Here is a 25,000-nt window from a genome sequence, read left to right on the forward strand (position 1 = left end):
CTTTATGTCACATTGACTCTGGCGGCTGGCTGCCATTGTATAGCTGATAATTGGCCTTTGACAAGTGCACGTGTTGCCCCCTGGTGGCACTTATTGAGTTGAAGCTGTCGAGAGCTGATATTTAGTTTGACAATTTTCGTAACAAAAAATGAGTTTCACCTGAAATATATTCTCGGTAGGGTGAAAAAATGCACAAAGTGAATCTGCACTGTTGTGCTGTCTGGATATGCAAAAACAGTGGTGTGTGGGAGAATATGGGGAAGCTCCGTCTCATGCTGAATTAAAATATTTTGATTTAAATAACACACTCAGAAAAAATGTCAAAGGTATCAGTAAAAATGTCTATAAAATCCAACCACTGCAACACAATTTATTATTATTGGTATTATTATTATTATTATTATTATTATTATTATTATTATTATTATTATTACAAAGCCAAGAATTGCAAATGCAACCTTCTGCATCTGACCAATGAAATGAGTCTAACACATAGGCTACTCAAATGGAGAAGGTGCAAAATGTTTTTTGTGTGTCTCGTCATCATCAGTGCAGAAATGCCTTGTGACTTTTAACTTGGTTTGAGTCTTTTCTGGTTTGAGTTTTTTTTGTGTGACTGCAAATTACCGTTGCTTTCCCACCTACTACTGTTGATCAGTTCTACGATAAAACAGTAAATTAAACAACTTTTTTCCCAATAAAAAGCCAATATCAGCCACATATTTTGGTTTACCCGGTGCACAGTGTACAGTAGGTAGGCTAACAGCTGCTATTTAACTCTCCAGACAGCAACAGTCAGATGTGAAGTACGAGGCAAGGAGAGTGAAGGAATGTAGCTCTCTTGTTTGATTAACTGTAACTAAATATTAGCTTTAGCTAAATAATTTGAATAATAAATAATTATTATTATTATATTATTAATAAATAATTTCTTCTCACTACTATAATAAGGATGTATGTATGCCTAATGTTTAATTGTATGTCTAACAAGGTACATGCTATTTGCACCTGTATGCCAATTACGTCGAATTTAAAATGTCTGAACACGTCTAACGTATGCACAATGCCTAATGTTTAATTGTATGTTTAATAAGGTACATGCTAGTTTGCACTGTATGTCAAATACGTCGAATTAAATAGATCCGAACACGTCTAACGTATGCACATGACATGTGCACCTATGTGCAATGAATAGGCCACTGAGTTGTCTTATCGCTATTCTGCCTCATTGCCTATTGCTGCTTAGTATTGCTTATTGATGCCTATTTCTTATTGCCTATTGCTCATTGCTTGTTGCCTATTTGTACTATGTCGTAAACGGAGTCCACAGCACAAGAATTTCACACGTGATACTTGTACCATGGAGTGACAATAAAAATCTTGAATCTTGAGGAGGACTTTCTGGGTGAGCACGAGTAGCGTGCGAGCTGCGTCTGCGAGGGCAAACCAACGAGGCACGGTAGAAATGAGCTCCGCCAGTTGAGCGGGTCGAGCACGTGTAGCGTAGCGTAGCGTAGCAAAGCACACAATATTTCTAGTAGATTATATTTTAGTTAAACTGAATATAGTCATTTAAAAGTCTGATCTGTTTAACAGAGCCAAATTGATGCAGGAGTCACAGATTAGAGGTGACTCAATGTGTACAGATTCTTAAAGCTAAAATAAAAACAAGTGTATTCCTGTTTTGCCAAAGAATGTTATTGATGCCATAAAACTGATGCACATCTCCTAACTGTCATCCTTGTGATGAGGAGCTGTGTCAGAGCCATGTGGTTATGTGAAATGCCCAACAGCCCTCCAGGTTAGGTTCATGACCCCTTACTCCTCTGAAGTCAAGAAGCTGAAGTTAAGTGACAATGTGCAAAGACTACTGGCCCACTTTTGGGCAAACTATGTATGTAAAAATACTCTATGTTGAATAATAACTTGTCTGATATGGCCCCCCCCCCCCCCCCCCCCCCCCCCCCCCCCCCCCCCCCCCCCCCCCCCCAGAGTCTATGCAAATGCATTTCATTTCAAAAGTTTTCCAGGTGGACACACCTACTTCACTGTAAAGTTCATTGTCAGTGTACATGTATGTGCACCGGAGACTTCAACTTTCCACATCGTTGAATATTAGACAGGGATTGGCTCCAAACTATTTGTGATGTCACAAATCCATAGGCCCGCCCCCTAAAATTGTGATTTTCAGTGAGCACAGACAAACTTTCCACTTTCAGCAGACGCATGTGAAAACAGCCTCCTGGTGCCAAACTCTGCACAGACATCATTCTGCACAGAGAAGTAGAAGAAACAAGAAGAACTAGAACGACGCAGAACGCAGACTTATGCCTCCACCATTAGTTCATTCTAGAGTCCAATTTGAGCGCCATTTGACGCAAATTGGAAGAAATTCCGTCAAGGCGCTCCTGAGATGTTGCGTTACAGAGCTTGGAAATTGGGTGTGTGAGGTCACAGTGACCTTGAACTTTGACCACCAAAATGTAATCAGTTCATCGTTGAGTCCAAGTGGATGTTTAAGGCAAATATGATGAAATTCCGTCAAGGCATTCCTGAGATTTGCATTAATACAGGGGCGTATCTACGGGTGGGCCTGGGTAGGCACAGGCCCACCCACTTCTTGCCCTGGCCCACCCCAAAAAAAAAAAAAAAAAAAAAAATTTTTTTTAATTGGTTGTTTTCTAGAGGCAAACTTGCTGCTGCATTGCTAGCCAATGGTTTTGTTACTTTTGTAAAACGCAGGGCACATCATCTCCAGAGTCTAATGCATGACAACTTCATGACATCTAGGAATTTTGTTCTCTCTGTGGATAAATAAACCAGAGGGCGTCTTGTTCAAACTTGAAGCAGCCTCAGTGTTGTTATTTTTAAACTCACAGCAGTATATGGATCAGTGGTTCTAATTTCTGTATAAAGTAACAGTATACACACAAGTATAAGCATTCATGTATGCAACATTTGGCACCTATATGTAACCTGTTAAGGTTGAGATAATTGTATTATCATTATATGGTCCAAATATTTCAGTAAAGCACTTGAAACACTTGAAATATTCTTGCTTGGGTGGTATCATTCTACTTGAAATGATGGTCAAATGCATTATTTTTAGTAAAATAACACGTCAAATTTTTCGGGCGGCCGGCCCTTTGAGGCAAATTTGATTAAATTCCGTCAAGGCATTCCTGAGAAATGGCGTTAACAAGCTTGAAAATGGCGTTGGAGAGGTCACAGTGACCTTGACCTTTGATCACCAAAATGTAATCTGTTCATCCTTGCTTGCGCCCAAGTCGACGTTTGAGCCAAATTGGCAGAAATTCCATCAAGCCGTTCTTGAGATATTGCTTTAAACGACCTCGGAATGGCATTCGTGAGGTCACGGTGACCTTGACCTTTGACCACGAAAATCTAATCAGTTCATCCTTGAGTCCAAGTCGATGTTTGAGGCAAATTTGATGAAACTCCGTCAAGGCATTCTTGAGATATCGCGTTAACAAGCTTGAAAATGTCGTTCGAGAGGTCACAGTGACCTTGGCCTTTGACCTTTGACCACCAAAATCTAATGAGTTCATCCTTGAGTCCAAGTGGATGTTAAGGCAAATATGATGAAATTCCGTCAAGGCATTCCTGAGATATCGCATTAACAAGCTTGAAAATGGCGTTCGAGAGGTCACAGTGACCTTGACCTTTGACCTTTGACCACCAAAATCTAATCAGATCATCCTTGAGCCTAAGTGGATGTTTAAGGCAGATTGATGAAATTCCGTCAAGGCGTTTCCTCAGATATCCCGTTAACAAGCTTGAAAATGGCGTTCAAGAGGTTACAGTGACCTTGACCTTTGACCACCAAAATCGAATCAGTTCATCCTTGAGTCCAAGTGGATGTTAAGGCAAATTTGATGAAATTCCGTCAAGGCGTTCCTCAGATATCGCGTTAACGAACATTGTACGGACGTACGGACGTACGGACAACCCGGATCCATAATGCCTCCGGCCTGGGTATCGCCGGGCGGCGGAGGCATAAAAACTGATTTTGACTTTAGGGGGACTTTAATCAAATTTGACTCATTTCAGTCAATTCATAGTCAAATGTGATTATTAGGTGAAACTGACCATATATTGTTTACAGCTTAGCTGTGTCAGAGTGGCCCACATTTGCAAACAAATCTACCTTATCACACTGTTTACTCGTAGCTCTATGAGGCCAGTAAACAGGGTCTTTTGCTAATGGCTTTACTTACTTTCTTGGATATGTTTTTGGAACTTGAATCACGAGCGCTCCTCTTTGCATCGTTTCCTTCTCTCTGTCCACTAGCATTGATTCATGAGGTCTGGGAAGAGCCATCATGATGTGTGTCTGCCTGACAGAGATTTAGTTCAGGGGCAATGTGGCAACAGCCCAGATAGTGCTAGAGAGTCATAGGGAGGGCAGTGAGAGAATCCATATAGGTATGCATGTGATTATGTTATTATGCCCTAGCTAAAAAGTGATAAGAGAGAAGAGGGTGATAGAGAGAAGAGGAGAGAGAGAAAGAGAGAGGGGGAGACAGACAGACAGACAGAGAGAGAGAGAGAGATAGAGAGAGAGAGAGAGAGAGAGAGAGAGGGGTGCAGCTGTGTGCCTCTTTAAGATTCTTGTTCTCCACCTCCTCTCGCCGGGGCCAAACCGGCATCATTAGCTTTGGCGAATGAGCCGAGCGGCCATTGTGGCCTGGCCATGGCGCGTTAATGTGTCTTTTTAGCGCCGGGCTAAACCCACTCTATTCACGTGGAGAAGAGAGCAGCCATTGGCAGATAGTTGGCACGTTGCACAGAGAGGCCATTCACCTCCCGATAGGAAGGAGCAGAGAGAAGGGTCGCCTCGGAAATGCTCCTCTCTGAATATTCGGATGGAGAGATTTTGGATGCCCTCTCTCAATGTCTCCGTTTTGCTCCCCCGTGAACTGACTTCATTGTTAATTAATAATTACATGTGTCTTTTTATAGGCGCTTGATTGGTTACGGTATAGTCACGCAGATGCTGCTGTACTGTACCGTAACCATTCAGCGAGGATGAAAGTCGACGTGCTCTATTGGGGTCTGTGCTCTCTTGGTAGCGAAGCTGTTGTTTTGTGACCCTTTTTTTGTTCCAGGAGGAATTTGGGGGTTAGGAATCCTGGGGGGGGGGGGGGGGGGGGGATGGCCGGGGGGTGACTGTTTCCTTTAATGATAGCTGGATGGGATCCAAGTCCTCTGAGTTCAGACAAGAGTGTGATATAGGAGGGTCAGACACCGGACTGCTTTCTATTGTTTTACATGCCAAAGGAGGACAAAGTGAGAGGCGTTCTGGATTGAGAAACAATTAGGTGTAATTAATTTCCCCCGTCATATATGTATATTCTCAGTCAAGAGGATTTGGTTTGGTTTGGCACTGTTGGTAATCCTTGCGGATGTGATACTCTGCATTTTGCATCCTCTAATAGCAGTTGTCCCCAACCACCGGGCCGCGGACCGGTACCGGGCCGCAACGCATTTGGTACCGGGCCACGAGCCCAATCGGGTTTTCTTTTTACAAACTTTTTTTTTACAAACTACAAACATAAATAAACGTCAACTTGAAACTATGTTTCAACTACCACACAGCCTATAATATTATAGCCTATGTTTATTAAAAAATATATATATATATATATTATTATTAAAATTGACAAACGGTCCGCGGCACAAAAAAGGTTGGGAACCCCTGCTCTATAGGGTCTTTGCTATCAAGAAAGCTATAGTAGGAGTTATGAGAGGTAAAGTAAAAGTGTACAGTATACACACACACACACACGCACACGCACACGCACACACACACACACACACACACACACACACACACACACACACACACAGACACACACACATTTATATATATATATTTAGATATATATTGAAGAGTTAATTTGCAAAAACAGGTAAGCACCATTCTTAAAATGAACGAACAACATCTGTTTGATACTCCCTGGAGTGCACATAGAAAACATTATTGAGGTGATTTATGTGACAATTATCAGATGAATATATTTTATTTATGATTGATAATAAACATTTCCCAAAAATAAATTAATTACAGTATAAATACATCAATATATAAAATAAAATGATAAAAAAATCCGAACCACCAGTGGTTCAACCAATCAGCGTCTAAGGAAGGAGGAGGCGGTCCTAAATGGTTGAAGTTAACCCGTTATAGACAGATTGTTCATCACCTGCCAAGTATTCTTTGAAAGTGCCTGCCCTTTTTAACCCGGTTTCCAAGATCGAGTTCCCAGATGGTTCTGTACAATAAACCACCTGGCAGCAGATGGTTAGCATTTTTACAATTCTACTCCTGGTTTCCGTCCTATAATCTTTGGTAGACATTTCTGTGTTGTGATCATATGTCACTCTCTGCTGTTTTCCCCATGATGAGATAAACAGGTAAGAAGTAGCCACCAAAGAAAACATAAAGATGATACTGTAGTTCAGCCGTAGCACTGCAGAGGGCTGCTACACCTTTTTGGCTGGAGAAATTAAACGACATGGAGCAGCATCTGAGTGCTGGGAAACAGTCCGTGTATGGACACACAGCAGGTCTTCAACAGTGAAAGGAGTGTTTGGGCAGAAAGTAAACAGCGGGCTGTTTTTATTGCAGGGCCGGGTTAAGGATTGACCCAGCTTAGTGAGCCTCTCAACACAGCTCAGTGATGGTTAACAGGCCACTCGCTGAACCTGCACGGGGAGACACCACTTCACTTTTAGGACAATCCTAGCCCTGATTCGGTCCGCAATTGATTATCGAGATCACACGGAGTTTGTGGTCGTTTGTGGCATTCATCCTATCTTAATACCTCAGATCAGCAATACGTCATTTTGTAGGCAGCTCATGGTCTCGCCCCCCTTTTAGGGAGAAAACACAAGCCACTCGCCGTTGACTTCACTGTGAAATAGCAGTACCTTTTTTTTTTAAATAACAATTAATCTCATTTATTAATGACACAAAGACACCATGACATGACAATACTGTATATTACAACTCGTCCGGCCACAGAATGAGCAAGATACATCGGAAATATGACTTTGACCCATCTAAAATCATGTCATATCGTGACTCATATCTAGTCTGTGACCAAGTTCCGGTGTCCGCCTGTTGCTAATGTAGCCTTCCTACATTAAATGCTGTTGTAGTGGAGCCCAGCGTCGTTGTAGGCTACTTGGCTCAGGCTAGACTGCCGTAACATGTGACATGAGTCACATGATTTTAGATGGGTCAAAGTAATATTTCCGGTGTATCTTGCGCATTCTATGGCCAGACGAGTTGTAATGTCATGTCATGGTGTCTTTGGGTCATCAATAAACACAAGTATATTATTTTTCTATTATCTTTTTGGTACTGCTATTTTACATTGAAGTCAACGGCGAATGGCTTGTGCTTTCCCCCTAAAAGGGGGTGGGACCATATTGCCGATCTGATCTATCCTATCTTACTATAGAATGAAGGGAACTCTGTCTGTCTGCGCCACATTGAGAAACTGCACATTGAGTATTGGCATAGGCATGAACTGATTAAGCCTTTTTCATTTCCCCACATGTAAGCTGTTTATGAGCATTTTATGGATTCACCTTCCTAGATTTTTTTTATTATTATTATGGGCTGGGGAAAAACATTGCCAGCGGGAGTCGGGACATGCCGTCGTCATCCTGGGAAAAAAATATCACAGCACAGCCTCTGCACAGTGAGAGGTGCAGCCTCTCACAGTACAGCCTCTGCACAGTGAGAGGTGCAGCCTCTCACAGCACAGCCTCTGCACAGTGAGAGGTGCAGCCTCTCCCTGGACAGCCTCTGCACAGTGAGAGGTGCAGCCTCTCCCTGGACAGCCTCTGCACAGTGAGAGGTGCAGCCTCTCACAGCACAGCCTCTCCACAGTGAGAGGTGCAGCCTCTCACAGCACAGCCTCTGCACAGTGAGAGGTGCAGCCTCTCACAGCACAGCCTCTGCACAGTGAGAGGTGCAGCCTCTCACAGCACAGCCTCTCCACAGTGAGAGGTGCAGCCTCTCACAGCACAGCCTCTGCACAGTGAGAGGTGCAGCCTCTCACAGCACAGCCTCTGCACAGTGAGAGGTGCAGCCTCTCACAGCACAGCCTCTGCACAGTGAGAGGTGCAGCCTCTCACAGCACAGCCTCTGCACAGTGAGAGGTGCAGCCTCTCACAGCACAGCCTCTGCACAGCGAGAGGTGCAGCCTCTCACAGCACAGCCTCTGCACAGTGAGAGGTGCAGCCTCTCACAGCACAGCCTCTGCACAGTGAGAGGTGCAGCCTCTCACAGCACAGCCTCTGCACAGTGAGAGGTGCAGCCTCTCACAGCACAGCCTCTGCACAGTGGGAGGTGCAGCCTCTCCTCAGACAGCCTCTGCACAGTGAGAGGTGCAGCCTCTCACAGCACAGCCTCTGCACAGTGAGAGGTGCAGCCTCTCACAGCACAGCCTCTGCACAGTGGGAGGTGCAGCCTCTCCTCAGACAGCCTCTGCACAGTGAGAGGTGCAGCCTCTCACAGCACAGCCTCTCCACAGCGAGAGGTGTAGCCTCTGTGCATGGTCACATAACAAAAGCAGGGCCAGCGGTGGAGCTCTGTGACTATCGCTTCATTAAGCAGCAATGTCTGGCCCAGCAGGTTGGAAGGCCCCTACCTCGACGCACGCAAGCAAGCAAGCACACACACACACACACACACACACAAACACACACACACACACACACACACACCCACACGCACGTACACACACACATGCATGCGCGCGCACGCGCACGCACGCACGCACACGCACACGCACACGCACACACACACACACACACACACACACACACACACACACACACTCATTCTTCATTCAGACAGACATTTACTGCCTCCATTCTCTCAGCTCCCCGTGCAACTTTGAGGAACCCGATTTGAGGGTTAAAATAGAAAAAGGTGGAATGAGAATGGTAGTTGTTTTGAAAGAGCTATGTTGCCACCTTAGCTATGACGTTGCGATAGCTTAGCAGAAGCTTGGTTTAACAGTATGATAATTCTGTCACTAAATGATACAATTTGCATGGGAATTATAGTGTCATGTATACTTCTTTATTTTGAACTAGTTTAACCTTCGGCTCCAACACTTTTCTAAGTAATCAAAAATGTGTGTGTGTGTGTGTGTGTGTGTGTGTGTGTGTGTGTGTGTGTGTGTGTGTGTGTGTGTGTGTGTGTGTGTGTGTGTGTGTGTGTGTGTGTGTGTGTGTGTGTGTGCGTGCGTGCGTGCGTGTGTGTGTGCGTATGTATGTATGTATGTATGTATGTATGTATGTATGTATGTATGTATGTATGTATGTATGCATGCATGGCCTTGGCCCTCTGGGACGCCTGTCCCAGCAAGTTGTCGGACTGATAGACTCTGGGTTCCCAGATTGCTTCATTATCTGTCTGATCCATATAGATCCATCTGGCTGTCAGTTCAGTCTGCTCTACTCTGCTCTCCCATTGGAGCAACAGTTTCGGTGGCAGCCGCATGTCCGCTCCCGGCTTATTACAAGCTCTGTCATTGGCTCCGACCATGTCAATCAGAGCGGCTTCCGCACCCTCCTCCCTGTGTGTGGCTGTAAATAGTGCCCTGCCGCCGCAGTGAAAACAACAACGCTAACTAGCTAGCAAGCTAACGGCAGAAACCTACACGCTAGCTCGTTGCTACACTCTGAAAACGGCAAGTTGGATTGTTTGAAACTATTTTCCAAGGGCACTGCCGCTAAGCGCCGCCCCTCGCAATCCCACTATGGAGACCTGCGGCGCCAGACTCCTCGGACGGAAGGGAGAGGAGGCTGGCCAGCGAGACTACCCCCACAGGGAGCAGCACTGAGCAGCAAGAGAGCACAGGGAACCATCAATACAAGTCCCCCCCCACATGGAGCAGCATGCATTGTTGGCAGCAATAGGCAGCATCAGCAGGTAAACACAGGCTTTACATTATAAACTGGACTATAGGACGATGCTGTCATGAGCGGGGAAGACGATCAGTTGGCTGCCTGAATCGCTCACAGGCTTGATTTCATTTGTGTTTGCCGATATAACACAAGATGAAAAAGTCAGACAAGCGTAACATCTAATCTTTTCAATTTGTTCTCTGTAGGCTGCTCGTGGAATGTGTCGTGTTTTCACACCTTCAAGTCAGGTCCAACCTTGGTTGCACCTTGGGTTGTGTAGCAGCTTCCAGGCCATAATATAATATATAAGCCCCCAAACTAGCTATTTATCGGTTGTGCACCGTGCGGGACGAGTGGAGAATACATTTTTGTCCCTCTCTCTACTCACTGCCATTGTTTGGCGAAACAGGTATCAGAATTAGCAAATAACCAAATGCGAACAAAGCAGTCGCAGATACTGACAAAATGACAAAAACGCTCATAAAAAAGCATGCGTGCGGTTTGACTGGGGATCGAACCCCAGTCCTCAAACTGTATGGCAAGCACCTTACCCATTAAGCCACAAGCACTAGCACAACCTGAGGTGGACATCTTTCACCCCTAACCCTAACCTTAACGGAGAGATTTTACTTACCGCACGTTTTCAGGAAGAAGCAGTTGCGGCGACCCAGTTCGGGGCATGGTCATCCCAGAGCCATAGTAGGGTCTGCGTTAGGAAGACCACTTACGCTTTGGTCACACCATACGCCGAAGCAAAGCTCGAGCAAAGCTGAAGCTGAGCTCACGCTAAAGCGGTCACACCAGAAACACTCTCTTTTCCTCAGCGCCTGGCTCGGAGCTGCACCTCCGGCCCCTCCCTCCCCTCTCACAACTTGCATTGACTTCATGCGTGGCACGTCGTCGGCTGCTGCGCGCTGCACGCTTGGAAAATAGAACAGAAGCTGAAACTATCGGTTCAGCGTAGCTTTAGCGTGGCTTCAGCGTGCCGTGGCGTGAATGTGCACTTAGAAGGCTAATCAATACAACACAACAGGGAATGGCTGGCAATATGTCACTGTGTGGTTGTATCTGTCATAAAATAAACCAAGAGTATAGACAGAGCAATCTCAGTAGAAGGCAATGCAGGTTCCCATATCATGTCCTGCTGTAGAATATTCTCTGGAAGGAGAAACTCTATCAAGGCTATTGTGTCCGTAGAGAACTACAAATCAGCCAAAGCATTGAGGGATTAATTAAAAGATATTGTGAAGATTGACACAAGCTTTTCTTGACCATAAGTCTTTCCAAAGAGTTGTAGCTTATCCTGAGGTAACATCTCACCATGATAACAGATAACACTGTTCTCTTGCCTTTGTCAACTATAGTTTGATGGGCCGGGCAGTGCAGGGAACCTGCTGCATCAGGCTGAGATGTTTCAGGTCAGGTCCCTTGTTCTCTAATCAGGAACAGTCCAGTCAGTGCAGCCCTTCACACCAGCATCACACAAACCAGTCAGTGCAGCCCTTCACACCGGCATCACACAAACCAGTCAGTGCAGCCCTTCACACCAGCATCACACAAACCAGTCAGTGCAGCCCTTCACACCAGCATCACACAAACCAGTCAGTGCAGCCCTTCACACCAGCATCACACAAACCAGGCTTTTCCTCGGAGACACTGACAAAGGAACGATCGATTGCGGTGGAGGGTCCTCCTCTCCTCGACTCCCAACCATCTTGAGAGACGCCGGCTGTCGGGCCAGTAACACGGTCGAATTCCGCTTCTTATACCGATTACAACATATTTATCTTTTTACATTCATTATTTTTATTCAGATGTCTTAATTTCCATGAATTAGCTTTAGGCTATTCCCTATATGAAACCGTTATCTCATCAGTCAGTGTTGCCAACTTGGCAACTTTGTGGCTATATTTAGAGCTACTTTTCAGACCCCCCTGGCGACTTTATTTCTCAAAGCGTCTAGCGACAAATCTGGCGACTCTTTCTGACCACGGGAAGCAAGGTTCATGTGGTGAATCCAGTGCATTTGGCAATAAATTGGTGTGGCTGCTGCCGGGGTTTCTCTCTCTCTCTCTCTCTCTCTCTCTCTCTCTCTCTCTCTCTCTCTCTCTCTCTCTCTCTCTCTCTCTCTCTCTCTCTCTCTCTCTCTCTCTCTCAGTGCTTCACACATACACACACAGCACACACACACACACACACACACACAGCACAGCACAGCACAGCACAGCACAGCACACATAGGGTTTGCTTGTTATTCATATCGGCATATGGCGACTCTGGCCCGGGCGGGCGGAGTCAGCACTTAATATCTCACAACAGCATGCATAATTTGATATGCAAATTAGTGTATGAAGTCATCTAGCGACTTCTAGTGACTTTCTGAGCAGCCAATAGTTACTTTCCTTGGAAAAGAGTTGGCAACATCTCATAAGTTGCTGTCGCTTCTTCTACTTTAACCTATTGGAGTTGATTCCAGTGACTCCAGACATTTAGCAGTCCTGCACCACTAATGACTCATCGCAAATGGTTTACAATGCTTGTAATAGCCTGAAAGATGACACACGTTATTGACAATGGTTCCCATGGACAGAGTTGAGAGTTCTGTGATGTTTGTGCAGCAGACATCAGGGAATGTCCAGTGTGTGAAACATTCGGTGTATGTACCGTACCTCATGATGTACTCAAGGCACTAATGCTACATTCAGATCAAATGCGATTTTCGAAATTACAATGAAGTCAATGCAAACACGTGAGCAGACGTTATTTCCCCCTGAGCATGAAGCAAAATGAATGAATTAAAAATGTCCAGAGTTGACATTTTTCAACTTGAACATTTGCACCGTCAAACTCTAGTGGGTAACACAATTTCCGCGATTGGTTTGAAGACAGGGTAACACTGACAGGCTGAAGACAGACAGGGTAACACTGACAGGCTGAAGACAGGGTAACACTGACAGGCTGAAGACAGACAGGGTAACACTGACAGGCTGAAGACAGGGTAACACTGACAGGCTGAAGACAGCCAGGGTAACACTGACAGGCTGAAGACAGGGTCACACTGACAGGCTGAAGACAGGGTAACACTGACAGGCTGAAGACAGACAGGGTAACACTGACAGGCTGAAGACAGGGTAACACTGACAGGCTGAAGACAGCCAGGGTAACACTGACAGGCTGAAGACAGGGTAACACTGACAGGCTGAAGACAGGGTAACACTGACAGGCTGAAGACAGCCAGGGTAACACTGACAGGCTGAAGACAGGGTAACACTGACAGGCTGAAGACAGGGTCACACTGACAGGCTGAAGACAGCCAGGGTAACACTGACAGGCTGAAGGCAGGGTAACACTGACAGGCTGAAGACAGGGTAACACTGACAGGCTGAAGACAGGGTAACACTAACAGGCTGAAGACAGGGTAACACTAACAGGCTGAAGACAGACAGGGTCACACTGACAGGCTGAAGACAGGGTAACACTGACAGGCTGAAGACAGGGTAACACTGACAGGCTGAAGACAGACAGGGTAACACTGACAGGCTGAAGACAGGGTAACACTGACAGGCTGAAGACAGGGTAACACTAACAGGCTGAAGACAGACAGGGTCACACTGACAGGCTGAAGACAGGGTAACACTGACAGGCTGAAGACAGGGTAACACTGACAGGCTGAAGACAGGGTAACACTGACAGGCTGAAGACAGGGTAACACTGACAGGCTGAAGACAGGGTAACACTGACAGGCTGAAGACAGGGTAACACTGACAGGCTGAAGACAGACAGGGTAACACTGACAGGCTGAAGACAGGGTAACACTGACAGGCTGAAGACAGGGTAACACTGACAGGCTGAAGACAGGGTAACACTAACAGGCTGAAGACAGGGTAACACTGACAGGCTGAAGACAGGGTAACACTAACAGGCTGAAGACAGGGTAACACTGACAGGCTGAAGACAGACAGGGTAACACTGACAGGCTGAAGACAGACAGGGTAACACTGACAGGCTGAAGACAGGGTAACACTGACAGGCTGAAGACAGGGTAACACTGACAGGCTGAAGACAGACAGGGTAACACTGACAGGCTGAAGACAGGGTAACACTAACAGGCTGAAGACAGGGTAACACTGACAGGCTGAAGACAGACAGGGTAACACTGACAGGCTGAAGACAGGGTAACACTGACAGGCTGAAGACAGGGTAACACTGACAGGCTGAAGACAGGGTAACACTAACAGGCTGAAGACAGGGTAACACTGACAGGCTGAAGACAGGGTAACACTGACAGGCTGAAGACAGACAGGGTCACACTGACAGGCTGAAGACAGACAGGGTCACACTGACAGGCTGAAGACAGGGTAACACTGACAGGCTGAAGACAGGGTAACACTGACAGGCTGAAGACAGGGTAACACTGACAGGCTGAAGACAGGGTAACACTAACAGGCTGAAGACAGGGTAACACTGACAGGCTGAAGACAGGGTAACACTGACAGGCTGAAGACAGGGTCACACTGACAGGCTGAAGACAGGGTAACACTGACAGGCTGAAGACAGGGTCACACTGACAGGCTGAAGACAGGGTAACACTGACAGGCTGAAGACAGACAGGGTCACACTGACAGGCTGAAGACAGACAGGGTAACACTGACAGGCTGAAGACAGACAGGGTAACACTGACAGGCTGAAGACAGGGTCACACTGACAGGCTGAAGACAGACAGGGTAACACTGACAGGCTGAAGACAGACAGGGTAACACTGACAGGCTGAAGACAGGGTCACACTGACAGGCTGAAGACAGGGTCACACTGACAGGCTGAAGACAGACAGGGTAACACTGACAGGCTGAAGACAGGGTCACACTGACAGGCTGAAGACAGACAGGGTAACACTGACAGGCTGAAGACAGGGTAACACTGACAGGCTGAAGACAGACAGGGTAACACTGACAGGCTGAAGACAGGGTAACACTGACAGGCTGAAGACAGGGTAACACTGACAGGCTGAAGACAGACAGGGTCACACTGACAGGCTGAAGACAGGGTAACACTGACAGGCTGAAGACAGGGTAACACTGACAGGCTGAAGACAGGGTAACACTGACAGGCTGAAGACAGGGTAACACTGACAGGCTGAAGACAGGGTAACACTAACAGGCTGAAGACAGGGTAACACTGACAGGCTGAAGACAGGGTAACACTGACAGGCTGAAGACAGGGTCACACTGACAGGCTGAAGACAGGGTAACACTGACAGGCTGAAGACAGGGTCACACTGACAGGCTGAAGACAGGGTAACACTGACAGGCTGAAGACAGACAGGGTCACACTGACAGGCTGAAGACAGACAGGGTAACACTGACAGGCTGAAGACAGACAGGGTAACACTGACAGGCTGAAGACAGGGTCACACTGACAGGCTGAAGACAGACAGGGTAACACTGACAGGCTGAAGACAGACAGGGTAACACTGACAGGCTGAAGACAGGGTCACACTGACAGGCTGAAGACAGGGTCACACTGACAGGCTGAAGACAGACAGGGTAACACTGACAGGCTGAAGACAGGGTCACACTGACAGGCTGAAGACAGACAGGGTAACACTGACAGGCTGAAGACAGGGTCACACTGACAGGCTGAAGACAGGGTAACACTGACAGGCTGAAGACAGGGTCACACTGACAGGCTGAAGACAGGGTAACACTGACAGGCTGAAGACAGACAGGGTCACACTGACAGGCTGAAGACAGACAGGGTAACACTGACAGGCTGAAGACAGACAGGGTAACATGACAGGCTGAAGACAGGGTAACACTGACAGGCTGAAGACAGGGTAACACTAACAGGCTGAAGACAGGGTAACACTGACAGGCTGAAGACAGACAGGGTAACACTGACAGGCTGAAGACAGGGTAACACTGACAGGCTGAAGACAGGGTAACACTAACAGGCTGAAGACAGGGTAACACTGACAGGCTGAAGACAGACAGGGTCACACTGACAGGCTGAAGACAGACAGGGTCACACTGACAGGCTGAAGACAGGGTCACACTGACAGGCTGAAGACAGGGTAACACTGACAGGCTGAAGACAGGGTCACACTGACAGGCTGAAGACAGGGTAACACTGACAGGCTGAAGACAGACAGGGTCACACTGACAGGCTGAAGACAGACAGGGTAACACTGACAGGCTGAAGACAGACAGGGTAACACTGACAGGCTGAAGACAGGGTCACACTGACAGGCTGAAGACAGGGTCACACTGACAGGCTGAAGACAGGGTCACACTGACAGGCTGAAGACAGGGTAACACTGACAGGCTGAAGACAGACAGGGTCACACTGACAGGCTGAAGACAGACAGGGTCACACTGACAGGCTGAAGACAGACAGGGTAACACTGACAGGCTGAAGACAGACAGGGTAACACTGACAGGCTGAAGACAGACAGGGTAACATGACAGGCTGAAGACAGACAGGGTCACACTGACAGGCTGAAGACAGACAGGGTAACACTGACAGGCCGTGGTTTGAAGACAGGGTAACACTGACAGGCCGTGGTTTGAAGACAGGGTAACACTGACAGGCCGTGGTTTGAAGACAGGGTAACACTGACAGGCTGAAGACAGGGTAACACTGACAGGCTGAAGACAGACAGGGTCACACTGACAGGCTGAAGACAGACAGGGTAACACTGACAGGCTGAAGACAGACAGGGTAACACTGACAGGCTGAAGACAGGGTCACACTGACAGGCTGAAGACAGACAGGGTAACACTGACAGGCTGAAGACAGACAGGGTAACACTGACAGGCTGAAGACAGGGTCACACTGACAGGCTGAAGACAGGGTCACACTGACAGGCTGAAGACAGACAGGGTAACACTGACAGGCTGAAGACAGGGTCACACTGACAGGCTGAAGACAGACAGGGTAACACTGACAGGCTGAAGACAGGGTCACACTGACAGGCTGAAGACAGGGTAACACTGACAGGCTGAAGACAGGGTCACACTGACAGGCTGAAGACAGGGTAACACTGACAGGCTGAAGACAGACAGGGTCACACTGACAGGCTGAAGACAGACAGGGTAACACTGACAGGCTGAAGACAGACAGGGTAACATGACAGGCTGAAGACAGGGTAACACTGACAGGCTGAAGACAGGGTAACACTAACAGGCTGAAGACAGGGTAACACTGACAGGCTGAAGACAGACAGGGTAACACTGACAGGCTGAAGACAGGGTAACACTGACAGGCTGAAGACAGGGTAACACTAACAGGCTGAAGACAGGGTAACACTGACAGGCTGAAGACAGACAGGGTCACACTGACAGGCTGAAGACAGACAGGGTCACACTGACAGGCTGAAGACAGGGTCACACTGACAGGCTGAAGACAGGGTAACACTGACAGGCTGAAGACAGGGTCACACTGACAGGCTGAAGACAGGGTAACACTGACAGGCTGAAGACAGACAGGGTCACACTGACAGGCTGAAGACAGACAGGGTAACACTGACAAGCTGAAGACAGACAGGGTAACACTGACAGGCTGAAGACAGGGTCACACTGACAGGCTGAAGACAGGGTCACACTGACAGGCTGAAGACAGGGTCACACTGACAGGCTGAAGACAGGGTAACACTGACAGGCTGAAGACAGACAGGGTCACACTGACAGGCTGAAGACAGACAGGGTCACACTGACAGGCTGAAGACAGACAGGGTAACACTGACAGGCTGAAGACAGACAGGGTAACACTGACAGGCTGAAGACAGACAGGGTAACATGACAGGCTGAAGACAGACAGGGTCACACTGACAGGCTGAAGACAGACAGGGTAACACTGACAGGCCGTGGTTTGAAGACAGGGTAACACTGACAGGCCGTGGTTTGAAGACAGGGTAACACTGACAGGCCGTGGTTTGAAGACAGGGTAACACTGACAGGCTGAAGACAGGGTAACACTGACAGGCTGAAGACAGACAGGGTCACACTGACAGGCTGAAGACAGACAGGGTAACACTGACAGGCTGAAGACAGACAGGGTAACACTGACAGGCTGAAGACAGGGTCACACTGACAGGCTGAAGACAGACAGGGTAACACTGACAGGCTGAAGACAGACAGGGTAACACTGACAGGCTGAAGACAGGGTCACACTGACAGGCTGAAGACAGGGTCACACTGACAGGCTGAAGACAGACAGGGTAACACTGACAGGCTGAAGACAGGGTCACACTGACAGGCTGAAGACAGACAGGGTAACACTGACAGGCTGAAGACAGGGTCACACTGACAGGCTGAAGACAGGGTAACACTGACAGGCTGAAGACAGGGTCACACTGACAGGCTGAAGACAGGGTAACACTGACAGGCTGAAGACAGACAGGGTCACACTGACAGGCTGAAGACAGACAGGGTAACACTGACAGGCTGAAGACAGACAGGGTAACACTGACAGGCTGAAGACAGGGTCACACTGACAGGCTGAAGACAGGGTCACACTGACAGGCTGAAGACAGACAGGGTAACATGACAGGCTGAAGACAGGGTAACACTGACAGGCTGAAGACAGGGTAACACTGACAGGCTGAAGACAGGGTAACACTAACAGGCTGAAGACAGGGTCACACTGACAGGCTGAAGACAGACAGGGTAACACTGACAGGCTGAAGACAGGGTAACACTGACAGGCTGAAGACAGGGTAACACTAACAGGCTGAAGACAGGGTAACACTGACAGGCTGAAGACAGACAGGGTCACACTGACAGGCTGAAGACAGACAGGGTCACACTGACAGGCTGAAGACAGGGTCACACTGACAGGCTGAAGACAGGGTAACACTGACAGGCTGAAGACAGGGTCACACTGACAGGCTGAAGACAGGGTAACACTGACAGGCTGAAGACAGACAGGGTCACACTGACAGGCTGAAGACAGACAGGGTAACACTGACAGGCTGAAGACAGACAGGGTAACACTGACAGGCTGAAGACAGGGTCACACTGACAGGCTGAAGACAGGGTCACACTGACAGGCTGAAGACAGGGTCACACTGACAGGCTGAAGACAGGGTAACACTGACAGGCTGAAGACAGACAGGGTCACACTGACAGGCTGAAGACAGACAGGGTCACACTGACAGGCTGAAGACAGACAGGGTAACACTGACAGGCTGAAGACAGACAGGGTAACACTGACAGGCTGAAGACAGACAGGGTAACATGACAGGCTGAAGACAGACAGGGTCACACTGACAGGCTGAAGACAGACAGGGTAACACTGACAGGCCGTGGTTTGAAGACAGGGTAACACTGACAGGCCGTGGTTTGAAGACAGGGTAACACTGACAGGCCGTGGTTTGAAGACAGGGTAAGGCCGTGGGCTTCAACTGCAGCCAAATACTAAAAACGAATGCAATCAGGCATGTTATATGTCACAACGCTGTTGTGACGGCACGATTGTTGTTTCAGCACTCCACTGCTGGCTCTCCTGTTCTGTCTCAGCACTCCACTGCTGGCTCTCCTGTTCTGTTTCAGCACTCCACTGCTGGCTCTCCATGTTCTGTTTCAGCACACTGCTGGCTCTCCTGTTCTGTTTCAGCACTCCACTGCTGGCTCTCCATGTTCTGTTTCAGCACACTGCTGGCTCTCCTGTTCTGTTTCAGCACTGCACTGCTGGCTCTCCTGTTCTGTTTCAGCACACTGCTGGCTCTCCTGTTCTGTTTCAGCACACTGCTGGCTCTCCTGTTCTGTTTCAGCACACTGCTGGCTCTCCTGTTCTGTTTCAGCACACTGCTGGCTCTCCTGTTCTGTTTCAGCACTCCACTGCTGGCTCTCCTGTTCTGTTTCAGCACACTGCTGGCTCTCCTGTTCTGTTTCAGCACACTGCTGGCTCTCCTGTTCTGTTTCAGCACACTGCTGGCTCTCCTGTTCTGTTTCAGCACACTGCTGGCTCTCCTGTTCTGTTTCAGCACTCCACTGCTGGCTCTCCTGTTCTGTTTCAGCACACTGCTGGCTCTCCTGTTCTGTTTCAGCACACTGCTGGCTCTCCTGTTCTGCCAAATGTAGGGTAAAGGAGAATACAATGGAAATAGCAGTCTATCCTCCCCTTCCTTCTAGGGGAATATCAACTTGACCATTTTACTGTGATCCTTCATGTGCCCAGTTGTCCTAATAGACAATCCTCTCCAGATGAGCATATTTTATATGTACACACAGGGATTTCGGTGTGGACAAGAGATGCAGACTTTTACTTGGGACTTGAGTCACACTTAAGTCACACATACTTGAGACTTGACTTGAGACTCATCCTCAAAGACTTGAGACTTGACTTGAACTAGACTTGACTTGTGAACAATCTTTATTGTTTTTTATTAGGGTCTTTTGGTGCATTAACATTAAGGAAACGTTTACTGTCATATAATCAATGCTGATATACTGCTAATAAAGATGTGAGGACAATACAGTACATGCTTAGAATTTTAGCTATGCAGGGTTTAAAGCAGACCAGATCGCATGCAGCAGATGATAGAACACTCATCCATAAGAGACTTGAGACTTGACTTGGACTTGCCCCTCAAAGACTTGAGACTTGACTTGGACTTGGCAAAAAAATGACTTGTGAGCATCTCTGGTGTGGACACAAAGAGCCTGTATCTGGCTCAAAGTTCAGACACTGTGTTGTCATCTTTACTCTACTGCCCCCTGCCTGGTGTCTTTGGCTGGGTCTTTTCTCTGGGTGGGTCTGTCCAGTCACAAAGGCCTCTGTCCACGCACTCCTGTCTGGAGAGTGCAGCAGCATGAGAGAGATGTGGCTGATCTCGGGCCCATTGAGTTGGATTAAGCATAACCGAGTCCTGCTGACATGGGAGGAGGCTGGACACTCTGAACGAGCAGATCAGTTCAGAGCCAGCGGTGGGATCACTGAGCCGGGAGAATGGCTCAACTATTTAAACAGAGAGACAGATGAATGGACAGGCAGACAGAGAGGGAGGGGGAGAGAGGGAGAGAGAGAGAGAGAGAAAGAGGGAGAGAGAGAGAGGGAGAGAGCGAGAGCGAGAGAGAGAGAGAGAGAGAGAAGGAGAGAGAGAGAGAGAGAGAGAGGGGGGGGGTGTAGGTGTAGGCTGGCATTCAACATGTGGGTTTTTTGAAGGCCAATTCCAATATTTAGGGGTCCAAGCAGAGAGTCACTGGTGGAGCCCTTTCTTTCTTTCTTTCTTTCTTTCTTTCTTTCTTTCTTTCTTTCTTTCTTTCTTTCTTTCTTTCTTTCTTTCTTTCTTTCTTTCTTTCTTTCTTTCTTTCTTTCTTTCTTTCTTTCTTTCTTTCTTTCTCTGTGCTGTTGCTGTGGTTTTGATCCCAACCTATAAAATGGGTGCTGAGGGCTGGTATTAGGCTTCAGTAATTGGCTCTTTGGAATTAGAGGTGGTTGTTGTTTATGCGGCATAACCTTTGACCCCATGAGGTCACTGCACCATCATTCAACCCTGACTTAAAGCAACCCCCCACTCCTCAGTCGGGGTTAGGCCATGGCCATCATCACAACAGATTTACTGTACAACAGGGGGCAAAAACCACTAATGGCAATAACACCAGTGCAGTACCCTCTTTCCACCAACCGATGTCCCAGACTTTCAGACAATAATGTATTTAGTTCTCAGTGTACAAACCTGTTCAAGTATGAAGATTTAAATAGAAAAGGCGCTGCTTTCTATTCAGCATGTGTTATAGTTTAAAGGTCCCATATGACATGGGTCTTTAAAACAAGGTTATGAATTCTGTTGCAAAAAAAAAAAAAAAAAAAAAAAAAAAACTTGGGGACTTCTCTATGTGCTCTGTCTCTCCCCTCATTAACTGCACTGTTTTGATAAGATAAGTTGGGATAGATCCATCTTTGGGGCAGTTGATTATTTTCTGTAATGTTTTTCCATTCTACACAGCTTTGCTACAGACAACAAGGTTCGGTCGTCCACATTCAGTTGGCGGGGCGGCACTGTCAGCGAGCAAATGAAATGACTGTTACTTTGTGATGTCACAAAATCACAGAAGTCAAAACTAGTGTCCTCTAGAGAGAGAGTGGCGTCAGCGGAGGACCAAAATGCAAGACTCATTAGCCAATGAACAGCCAGGAATGGGTCTCGCGCTACTTTTGAATGCTAAAATAAAGCTGATAATGTACAATTTGATTCAACGGATGAAAAAACCTTTCAAAGTACAACACAAACTGTCTATTTTGCTGCAACTTGACAGTGCTGCTTTTTTTACTCAAGAGTTCCAGGACCTTACTTCCTGGGGAAAAAACTGGTCCATTGGAGTGAATGGAGATGTCGGAACTCTTCTAGTATACGGCTCTGGTCAAAACGGCTCGTTTGGAGGCACTTTTTCCTTACATGGCGGGTGTGACTTTATCATGTGTATTGAGACTTCCATGATGTTTATATACTGTAGCACGCCCACGTTTTTTATGATGATTTTTCACAACATGGGACCTTTACGTTTTAACATATTTGTAAATTGAATACTGCTGGCACTATCAATTTGATGGATTGACAATATGCTTATCTCCTGATATGGCGATCACGATTCAATACAACCACGATATGATGATGTAATAAATAAAAGCTCAATGATGGCAGAATTGATTTTATTCCTGAGACACAAATCTTTCTAGCAATGGCATCGGCTTGCTAGAATGTAAACAACAATTTTCAAAAATGTCATCACAAAATGCTTTAATTCACTGACAGTATTATCTCTTCTGTTCCCACAGGTGTGTGTGTACTGAGGACCTGAGAGAGGCCTGGATGTGGTTGTAACCATGGTTACGTCCGGGTGGGGGGCGTGGCCCCTCCCCCCCTCTGGCCTCGTGCTCGTGGTCTGTCTGTCCGTCTGTCTGGCCCAGCAGCCTGATACCAAACCTACAGACTGCAATAGAAAGGAGCATCCTGTCGTCTCCTACCAAGGTGAGTACATGAATCCAAGTGTGTTTCACCCTCCCACCCACCTACCCATCCATTCATCCATTCATCCATTCATCCATTCATCCATTCATCCATTCATCCATCCATCCATCATCCACCCACCCCAAGGGTCCAAAACTGGACTTGCCTTTTGAAGCCAATACAGAAGTCCTCAGAGAGACTCTCTATAGAGCTCAACAGTGACCGCCCACTTTTTCACGGCTCCAGTTCCAGGAAGTGAGTTTCCCATTCATTTCTCCATTGACGTTTCATCTCACCATTGCGATGATCAGTTTGTTGAACAAAGTAAACGGGCGTAGCAAAGATAGTGATACTGAGTTGTCTCTGGTTGTTGTTGAAAACATTGGTCGCCCATTGGTCAAGCCTATACATTAGGAGCGGGCTGGGCGTGGCCTCGAGCCCAGTGCGTTGTGGTAGTGGTATAGGTGGAGGATTACTGCCTTTTTGAGCAAAAGTCTGATTTCTCTGGACAGAAAGCACCGATTTCAAAAATCCCAACGGATTTCAACTCTATACGTGCGTTACATTTAATAAACCTTCTAGGGATGCACCGATGTGAAAATGATGGCCGATACCGATAACCGATATTAACATTGCTGTTATGGCCGATAACCGATATTTACCGATGTCGATATGATCTGTATAAAAACACATTTCTATGATAATAAAATTGTGTACATACTGAAAAACACATGTAAACTATATGAAGTTGAAAAAGTTATGCATTTCTTTATTTCCAAAACATTTGGAAAAGCCGATAGATCATAGATTTATCACAATGTTTCCTCTCAATGGGAAAATTTTTGGCGGATACGGATAACCGATATTAACATTGCGACATCGGACCGATGCTAAAAAATGACTAACATCTGCCGATACCGATATGATTGCCGATATATCGTGCATCCCTAAAACCTTCATATTCACAGTGGCAAAGTCTTCCTTCAAGTTATTTTGGATGTTTTGAATGTCTCAGTTTTCTTGCTTTTATGCCATCCATAATTCATCAGCCCCCTTCCCTCTCTGTGTCCCTCAGTGGCCCCACTGTCAAGTCTGATAGAGAGGCACTTTGAAATGACTGTCAAGTCTGATAGAGAGGCACTTTGAAACGACTGCCATTCAAAGAGCAACGCATTGACAGAAAATAAGAGGGAGCATTATTGCCCAGTGAGCCTGCTTCAACTTCAACAATAACTACTTACAGAGATAGAGAGAGATCAGCTTTCCCTGTATCGTTTATGTCTTTTGCTACAATCCAGAGATGTCAGAAAGGTGGAAATCCTAGGAAAAATACAAATTGACGGCCCTTGAAGTTGGTTGGACTCATGTATCATCTTGATGTTTACCTTAAAGCATAAGTTTGGGTGATTTTGGACCTATATTTTGTCTCTTTGTTGCACTATTAAATTTTTTGACATACCACATTTGAACTCACTGGGGGGGGGGGGGGGGTCTTTGCATATCGCTTCACAATATGAATCTCCCCCCTCCCTTTAAAGTACTACAGGTGTGATGACCCATCAAAAACAATTGCTTCGAAGAAAAATAATGCCTTAACATTTTTCCTATTTTCTTTTTCTTTCATTGTTTTATGAATTGCTTAATTACAATTGACAGTTTCCCTGGCCTACCCTATCGAGAAATGTTATCTCATTCCATAAAGGGAAGACTCGTGGAGAACCGATTTTCATTCAGAGATCTTGTGGCGAGAGGTCAAATATGCATAGTGTATATATAAAATGAAATGTAAATGTTGCTAATGTTGCTGGGGCGGCTAATGTTGCTGGGGCGGCTTTAGCTCAGGAGGTAGAGCGGGTCGGCCAATGACGCAAGGGTTGGCGGTTCGATCCCTGCTCCCTCCCAGCTGCTGTCGTTGTGTCCTTGGGCAAGACACTTAACTCTCCAGCCTGCCGCCATCGGTGTATGAATGGGTGAATGTAGACTATCTACTGATTGTAAAGCGCTTTTAAGCGCTATATAAATGCAGGCCATTTACCATTTATAATAAATTCTAGTTACGTTCTAGTTAACATTGATATCATTGACATGATGCTAGCT

General features: G+C 46.8%; 1 protein-coding gene across 1 annotated transcript in view; it reads left to right on the forward strand.

The window, feature by feature from the left end:
• LOC310773537 (semaphorin-5B-like) overlaps positions 1 to 25,000 on the forward strand; it is an 80,504-nt gene that overhangs the window by 1,042 nt on the left and 54,462 nt on the right. The window contains exon 2 of the mRNA XM_083633435.1: positions 22,732 to 22,924. Coding sequence (XP_083489561.1) covers positions 22,780 to 22,924 — 145 coding nt within the window. The 5' untranslated portion in view covers positions 22,732 to 22,779. The remainder of the gene's footprint in view (positions 1 to 22,731; positions 22,925 to 25,000) is intronic.

The sequence above is a fragment of the Poromitra crassiceps genome (genome assembly GCF_964638095.1).
Source record: "Poromitra crassiceps genome assembly, chromosome: 3".
Lineage (NCBI taxonomy): Eukaryota > Metazoa > Chordata > Actinopteri > Beryciformes > Melamphaidae > Poromitra > Poromitra crassiceps.